The 8,510-nt window shown below is 56.7% G+C and overlaps 1 protein-coding gene across 5 annotated transcripts; it reads left to right on the top strand.

Moving 5' to 3' along the window:
* Positions 1-2,655: 2,655 nt before the first annotated feature.
* On the top strand, positions 2,656-8,510 carry LDHD (lactate dehydrogenase D). 5 transcript variants are annotated; one of them, XR_010661659.1, is made up of 12 exons: positions 2,656-2,766; positions 3,239-3,351; positions 3,564-3,705; positions 3,905-4,046; positions 4,171-4,330; positions 4,876-5,075; positions 5,158-5,286; positions 5,371-5,498; positions 5,977-6,067; positions 6,155-6,266; positions 6,353-6,926; positions 7,166-8,510. XR_010661659.1 is itself a non-coding variant. In XM_065925014.1 (12 exons), exons 1-12 carry the CDS (start codon positions 2,695-2,697, stop codon positions 7,247-7,249), a joined length of 1,530 nt encoding a protein of 509 aa, XP_065781086.1. In that variant the 5' UTR covers positions 2,656-2,694; the 3' UTR covers positions 7,250-8,510. The 5 variants fall into 5 exon arrangements, 4 of the variants coding, with proteins under 4 accessions (XP_065781086.1, XP_065781088.1, XP_065781087.1 ...); XM_065925014.1 differs by having other exon boundaries at positions 6,353-6,509; XM_065925016.1 differs by lacking the exon at positions 5,158-5,286 and having other exon boundaries at positions 6,353-6,509.

Genomic DNA, 8,510 nt, shown 5'->3' with positions numbered 1-8,510 from the left:
CTGCACAAAATTTATATGTTGAAAACTAACCCCCGATGCAATGGTACTTAAAGGTAGGGTCTTTGCGGGGATGATTACGTCAGGAGGGTGAATCCGTCATGAATGTGCTCAGTCTCAGAAAGCTCTCTCGCCCCTTCCACTATGCAAGGACTCATTGAGAAGACAGCTGTCTCTGATCCAGGAAGTGGTTCTTACCAGACACCAGATCTGCCCATGCCTTGACCATGACACCCCAGCTTCCAGAATTGTGAGAATTAAATGTTATGTAAGCCAATAAATGTTGCTGTTAATGGGTTACTGAAGTCCATTCAGTAATGGACTTCAGCAACAAAATCTGAATGAACTAAGATGGACTCTCCTTGGCTGTGGCTTTTTCAGACTTTCCTTGTTTTTGATGACTTTGACAGCTTTGAGTACTGTCAGGCATTCTGTTCCTCTGTTAGTGAGTGTCTGATGTTTCTTTCACGGTTAGACTGGGTTTATGGATTTTGGGGAGGAAGATATCAGAGGTAAAAAGAAACATCTTTATCCTATGCTATCAAGGGCAGTGTATTAGCTTCTTCGGCCTGTTATTTTAAAAAGTATCACAAACTGAGTGACTGAAAACAACACAAATTTGTCGTTTCACAGTTCTTGATTCTGAAATCAAAGTGTTGGCAAGACCATGCAGCATCTCAAACCCATAGTGAGGAATCCTTCGTTGCTTCTTCCCAGCTTCCGCGATGCCCAGATGCAGCACCTTCACCGCTGCCTCTGTGGTCACGTGACATTCATCTCTGTGTCTTTTCTCCCCTTCTTATAAGGACAGCAGTCACACTGGACTAAAGGCCACCCCTACTCAGTAGGACACCATCTTAACTGATTATATCTGCAACAACCCAGTTTTCAAATACAGTCCATTCTGAGGTCCTGGGAAGGACATGAATTTTGAGAGGATGCTATCCAACTCAGGACAGGCACCATCAACATGATTTGACGCTGATGTTGATTTTGATCACTGGGCTGAAGTAGCACTTGCCAGGTCTCTCCACTATAACGTGACCCTTTTCCTTCCCCCTTTCCATAATGTAACTTTGGAAGGAAGTCACTAGGATCAGCCCACAATTAGGAAGTGGAAAGTTATGCTTCCTCCCTTTAGGGGGAGAGTTCTACATAATTTATTTAGAATTCTTCTGCACAGGAGACTTGTCTGTTTTCCCTACTTACTAATTTAGTCAATCAATCCAGTTACACGTAAAGTCGATTCAGAAGTGTTAACTCGTCTCCTTGTGGGAAACAACTGACTCGAGGACAGTGCTTATGGGCAATTTCTTCTGCCTTTAGTCTAACTTAAAACACCATTCGGGGGAGTCAGCACCTGTTTCCTCCACCCTCTTCAGAGAGGTTGCTTTATACATTTAGAAAGATAGGGTTAGATTTTCTTGTCACAGTCTTCATTCTTGCCTGGGATCCACCAACCTCCTAAGTGATCTTTTAGAAATCTGCCTCCACTAAGATTCACTCTTGGTGTTGTAAAGTTTTATAGGTTACGAAAAATGTGTAATGTCAGGTATCCACCATCAAAGTTATCAGCGTACAGAGGCTAGAGAAATATATTAAGCAATCCCACAAGAATGCAATCATCCAAAAACCAAATGTGGAAAATTCTACAGAACAAGTGTCCTAGTTTCTTTAACAAGTAAATGGCATGGAAAAATGGGGGAGAGGGAAACTGTTGTATATTGAGAGGCTTATGAGACACATTAACCAGTTGCTCTGTGAGGGCTTTCCTTAGATCTTGATTTGAACTAACCAACTGTAAAAGAGACCTTTTTTTTTTTTTTTTAATTTTTGGAAAAAAAAAATTTTTTTTTGGCAGTGTGACATGTGGGATCTTAGTTCCCTGACCAGGGGTTGAACCTATATCCCCTGCACTGGAAATGTTGAGTCTTAACTACTGGATCACCAGGGAAGTTACAAAGAGACAACTTTTGAGATAAGCCAGTTAAGCAACACATTAAAAGTGGACACGTGGATTCATTTCAAATGTGGTTGGGGAGAAAGACCCAAGTAGGAGTTTGTATTCCTGGTTTGACTGGGAAGAAAAACAAAGACAAGAATAGCTTTATCTCAGTAATGTTAGCAACACATATTTTCAGTTTCTGTAGGAGGAAAACCAAGCTTGGAATAGCTTCAAGAGCAGCAGCCACATCACTCCCCAAGACCCTGGGATATGCCCAGTGGGAGAGTGGAGACAAAGGGATGCAATTATCTTTTCCTTCACTTACCTGGTAAATTGCGGCTCATCCTTAGCACTCCTCTTCCAGGAAGTCTTCCTGGCTTGCCTTACTGCAACAGCCCACCCCATCCCCCAAAAGCCTCCCTGTGCTTTCCTACTCAGAGCCCCATCAAGGCTTACCCTGTGACATTGAAGCTGGGTCTTGTGGGATGAGAAAGCTCAAGGGTATTTGCCAAGCCCCTGAGCCTGTCTGGAGCTCTGGGTACTCGGACTACAAGAAGTCATTGCATAATCTTAAGTTAGGTAGTGGCTGCTGTTCCGTCTCCCTTTGGATCAGTAAACCCCACCTCTCCTTCAAGAAGTACTGACTCAGCAAGCTCTGGCAGGGCCACCTTAAGGCCGCACCACCTTAAGCACCCCCGCCCCCAGCACAACCAATAGCCTGGGGTGGTAACTGGCGGCTGCAGTTACCAGCTATGGCCAGCCTGCTCCGGCCCGCAACTTGGGGATTGTTCTCCTGGAGGGGCTACTGCTCCAGGGGAACGCAGGTGGGTAGAAGAGGAGGAGCCCCTTAGAGGGTGGGGGGCCCGGCTCCGTGCTGCCCCAGCATCCGGAGATCTCCGGGGGAGAATCGCTGCGCTCAGATGTGGGTGTTGAGTGAGGGGGGCTGAAGCCCCCGCGTCTACCGTGACCGGGACTGGGGGGTTTCAACTGAAAGGTTTATGGACTTCAGAGCGCCCCCTTGGAACTCCGGAACACACACACATTTTGAAAGAATGCCTGGGAGGCAGGAAGCTGGTTCTAGGCCAGGTCCTGTCATGGTTTCCATGGCCTCTTTTCCCCGTCAGTAAAATGGGAAGAAATACCGAGAAGGGCTCTAAGAGCCCTAGGAGCCCCCGGCCAACGTGGGGGCGGAGCTGTGGGTGCCTCTGTTCACCGGCAATGGAAGCCCCACCCCACCAACCAGGTAGCCCCAGGTATCTTTGAGTGACCCTGCCAATGTGTGTTTCTCCCCTGCAGGGCAGACTCAGCGCGGGCTTTGTGGAGGCTCTGAAGGCAGTTGTGGGGAGCCCCCACGTGTCTACCGCGGCTGTGGTTCGACAGCAGCACGGGCACGATGAATCCATGCACAGGTGGGTCCCCCCCAACATCAGAAGCCCCCTGAAAGTGAGGGCCCTGGGGTGTCTTCGGCCCCTTTTTGGGTCCTCTGGCATTCTCCACCTCTCCTCTATGCCTCCAGAGGGTGTTCTCTGCCCACTGCGCAGCTTCAGGCCCTGCAACAGCTACAAACACGAGCAGGACCTAAGGGTAGCACACACCCTACACTCTGAGGATCTGGTTGCAGGTGCCAACCTCCGGACGCCGTGGTGTGGCCCCAGAACGTGGAGCAGGTCAGCCAGCTGGCAGCCCTGTGCTACGGCCAAGGCGTTCCCATCATCCCCTTCGGCACAGGCTCCGGCCTGGAGGGTGGAGTCTGCGCGGTCCAGGTATGCGCGGCGGGCGGCCTCCTCCACGGGCCAGGCTCTCCGGTCACACTTGTCACATGCGTGGCGGGCGTCCTCCTCTGCCGCGCGCGGCGCCCCTTACCTGCCATCCTGGAGCTCTCGTCCGCCTCCTGGGAGCCACGAGCTGAGGTCCGTCTGGAGGAAGACCTAGGTCAGCCATCCTTTGAATGCCTCTCGCCAGGGTGGCGTTTGTGTCAACCTGACCCGTATGGACCGAATCCTGGAGCTGAATCCCGAAGACTTCTCTGTGGTGGTGGAACCCGGCGTCACCCGCAAAGCTCTGAACACCCACCTGCGGGACTGCGGCCTCTGGTTCCCTGTGGGTAGGCTGGAGCGCGGGGCCTTTCACGGGGCCTGGGGGGCTCCCTGGGGACGGGGTGTTTCTGAGGCTCAGTGGGACCCCTCTGCGGGCCCCAAGCTGCCCTCTGCCTGCCCTCTGCCCTCCAGACCCAGGTGCAGACGCCTCTCTCTGCGGCATGGCAGCCACCGGAGCCTCGGGCACCAACTCTGTGCGCTACGGCACCATGCGTGACAATGTGCTGAACCTGGAGGTGGTGCTGCCCGGCGGACGACAGCTGCACACCGCGGGGCGCGGCCGGCGGTTCCGGTGAGCACCCTCTCCCGTCCCTGCCCGCGCTTCCGGTGAGCGCCCTCTCCCGGCCCTGCCCGCGCTTCCGGTGAGCGCCCTCTCCCGGCCGGTGCCGGGGCCGGGGCCGGGGAATCTGGGAGAGGTGACAGGACACTGTCCTGTGGGCCCAAGCTGGTGGTCTAGAGGCCTGATGGGGGTTGTGCCAGGGAACAGTGGGTCTTCCCTGGTGGCTCAGGAGCAGAGAATCCGCCTGCGAGGCAGGAGCCCCAGGAACCGCAGGTTCCATCCCTGGGCAGGGAAGATCCCAGAGGAGGGCACGGCAGCCCCCTCCAGGGTTCTGGTCTGGAGGATCCCAGCGACAGAGGAGCCTTGTCCACGGAGTCACAGAAAGCTGGACAGGACTGAAGCGACTTAGCAGGCGCATAGGGGAGCGGCTGCCTGGGAGGTAGTCTTCGCCGAGGGCGGTCTGCCCAGACCTTGGGCTCTGCTCCCTCCTGGCCTCTGGCCAGAGACCCGGTGGCACGTGGTCTGGGCGCTCATCTGCCTCATGTCCCCGGGCCCAGGAAGAGCGCAGCCGGCTACAACCTCACCGGGCTCTTTGTGGGCTCCGAGGGAACGCTGGGCCTCATCACAGCCGTCACCCTGCGCCTGCATCCTGTCCCTGAGGCCATGGTGGCCGCCACCTGTGCCTTCCCCACCATCCAGGCGGCGGTGGACAGCACCGTACACATCCTCCAGGCTGCAGTGCCTGTGGCCCGCATCGGTGAGCAGTCCAGGTGGGCTTTCCGGGGGAGGCCCCCTGTAAAGGCCAGGGTTCACTTCACCTGGCCTCTCCTTGGCCCCAGAGTTCCTAGATGAGGTCATGATGGATGCCTGCAACAGGCATAGCAAGCTGAACTGCTGCGTCGCACCCACGCTCTTCCTCGAGTTCCATGGCTCTGAGCAGGCGCTGGCAGAGCAGGTGCAGCGCACAGGTGTGCTGGGGTGCTGTGGGCAGGGGGCACAGGCTGCCCCCAGAGTAGAGCTTGGTGTAACCCCCCGCCCCCGCCCGCCCCCAGAGGAGATCATCCGTCATAACGGAGGCTCCCACTTCTCCTGGGCCAAGGAGGCGGAGGAGCGCAGCCGCCTCTGGGCAGCCCGGCACAACGCCTGGTATGCAAGCCTGGCCCTGCGGCCAGGCTGCAAGGTGAGCGGGCTGGGATGGACGTGGGAGCCTTTCCTCAGCCTGGTGCCCTATCGTCCAGGGCGGCCAGCTGAGGCCCTGGCGGGCAAGACTGCCAAATCCTTGGGAGGGAGCCCCTTCCTCGAGCCAGGCCCTGGGTGCAGGGACCAAGCAGTGGCAGCACGGTGCCCTTAGGAGTTTGAACACAGAAGGCAGACTTCCTGGGGGAAGAGGTGGTGAAGCGGGAGGTGGTAACCGACAGGAAGGGGAGGCTGGGCCCCAGGTAGCCAGTGCTAGGGGACCTGATTGGGGGTGGGGAGCAGGCTGAGAGCCCTGGGAGCCTATCTGGGCCAGTGGTCTTGTTCCCCAGGGGAAACTGAGGCTTAGAGCAGGCACATGCATGTGAGAGGTCGAGCTCCCTGAGCCCATCTGTAGCCTTGATCCCTTACCTCCCGGGCATGCCAGCGGAGGGGGGGACGCTCACGGAGCTGCCCCAACTCAGGGCTATTCTACCGACGTGTGTGTGCCTATCTCCCGGCTGCCGGAGATCCTGGTGCAGACCAAAGAGGACCTGGAGGCCTGGAGACTCACAGGTTCCGCCAGCCTCCCGCGGGCGCCTGGGGCGGGCCGGGGTGGGCCGGGGTGGGGCTGGGGCCACAGCTCTGTCTTTTGGACCCCAGGAACCATCGTCGGGCACGTGGGCGATGGGAATTTCCACTGCATCCTGCTGGTAGACCCCGAGGACCCTGAGGAGTTCCTCAGAGTCCAGGCCTTTGCAGAACAGCTGGGCAGGTAAGGGCGAAGCGGGAGGCGGGGCAGGAAGGTGGGGTGGGGGGCGAGGGGGCTCCTGTTGAGGATCCGTTCCGGTTGCCTCCCAGGCGCGCACTGGCGCTCCACGGCACATGCACCGGGGAACACGGCATCGGGCTGGGCAAACGGCAGCTGCTGCTGGAGGAGGTGGGCGTGGTGGGCATGGAGACCATGCAGCAGCTCAAGGTCACACTGGATCCCCGAGGCCTCATGAACCCAGGCAAGGTGCTGTGAGGGGCTCCGAGCACCTGACCCACAACCCCCACCCAGGGAGTGGCACCTCCTGTTCTGGAACCTGTTTTCAAGCCCCCAGACTCTGCAGGGGTCTTCACCAGCTGGAAAGGTCTTCACTTGCCTTTTTAAACGAACCCGGGGCCAGGGGGAGGAGAGAGAAGCTTGGACAGGCCACCGACTTCTCCCCAGCTCTTGCTGTCCTCAGGAGCCTTTGCTTCAATAAAATTGCTCGTGGTCACTCCCAGTGAAGCAGCTTCCTCGCTGCTCTGACCCCATCCGGGCCTGGCTGGGAGAGGCACCATGGGTCACCCCAAAGACTAGGACCACTCCCCTCCTCAGCCTCCACAGCCCAGGACAGAAGAACAAACGCTGGGGATGCAGCACCCATAGCCCAGCTCCATCTGCCTGGTGAGGGGAACGCCCCTTTGCTGGTGGGAAAGGGAAGTTCTGTTCTATGTTCTCAACCCTGTGTCCCCCACCCCACCCCCAAATAAACCTGAGCCCCACTTGCAGTTGTCTGGAGATGAGCAAGCTGCACCTGTGAATGGCCTCCTGTGCCTGCCTGCCCCACCTCCTCCAGATTCTCTGTCCTTCCGCCCGTGATTCCCTCATCCCTCACCCGACCCCTGCCTTTTGACCTGTTCCAGCCTGAGGAGGGGACAGTGCTCAGGCTGCAGGAGGAAGGTCACTTCCAGGGACCCAGGACCCTGTCCCAGTTGCTGTGCCCGTGAGAGCCCCAGGACCTGAGGACTACACTATGGCCATCCTCACTTACCATCGACTCCCCTCACTGAGCCCCCAGACTGGGCTCTAGAACATTCTGATCATGTCCTTCAAGTGGCTGCTCCCACTCACTGGGGAAATGGAAGTGATTTTCCTGGTACCACACCTGTCCACGGTGTGGTATGTTTCCCTACCAGCTTTCTTGACTCTCAACGTCATCAGGCTCTGTCCCCCCTGAGGCCTGCCCCAGCCTTGGTCACGATTTTTAGCCAGAGCTCCTCGTTGGGGAGCCTGGCAGTTGTTCCCCCTAAGCCCACACAAGGGCGCCTGACACCACAAAGCTCAGACACCAGTATCTGCTTGGAGTCGCGCTCCCCTCCGCAGGGACTTACAGCTCTCAGCTCTGGGCGCCCTGTTTCCCAAGCCCTAGCAGAGGCCTCAAGCCCAGGAAACAGATCTCCAAGTTCCCACCCACCTGCAGGTCCCAGGAGCCTCTGGTGCAGACCCACCTCCCTCCCTGGTGACCTTGGCCCCCAGGAAAGAGGCTAAGCAAGGGGTGCAGGGGAGCCAGCATAACCCCCCCAACTCACTTCATTCCTATCCTCCCAAGACCCCGCTGAACTCCTTTCCTGCCTCCGCCCCCTCGCCCCACCCCATTCACCCCATCAACTGTTCAGGCCCCCAGCAGAGGCAGCCCCGCTAACTGAGACAAGCTTGGTTCGAACGACTCCTCTGCTAACACCGGGCTGAGCCCTGAGTTTGCTCTTCTGTGACATTTCTGTCCCTTGGATGTGCCAAGGGTGGTGTGGGGCAAGACTCATGCCTCACCCCACCCCCCCAAAAAAAACCACCCAATAAAGGAAACAGGAGCACTAACCATCAGCCACATGAACTCACTGGTGCCTCCCCTCCCCGAAGGCTGCCTGCCACCAGCAGTCCTCCAGGGGCAGCATTCTGCAGGCCAAGGCTCCTCCCTGGCATGCCACCCCACCCCCACCCCCCAGCGCCTGGCAACTAGTAGGTGCTCAGCCAATTTGTAAGGAGAAGCTCCAAACATGCAGGAGAGTTGAAAGAACAAGTACACTGTTCACTGAAGATTCAACAATGAATGTTGTTACCTGGCTTACTTCATGTTTGTATTTTTGGGAAACCATTTGGAATTGAGTTACAGAATTTTTCACATCATTCACCTACACAATTCAGCATCTGTTTCCTAGGAATAAGGACCTAAAAACTTCGACATGATTAAATGGCTACTGTGCATGCTAA

Source organism: Muntiacus reevesi, chromosome 2 (genome assembly GCF_963930625.1).
Source record: "Muntiacus reevesi chromosome 2, mMunRee1.1, whole genome shotgun sequence".
NCBI lineage: Eukaryota > Metazoa > Chordata > Mammalia > Artiodactyla > Cervidae > Muntiacus > Muntiacus reevesi.
This window is presented reverse-complemented; position numbering and strand designations above follow the sequence as displayed.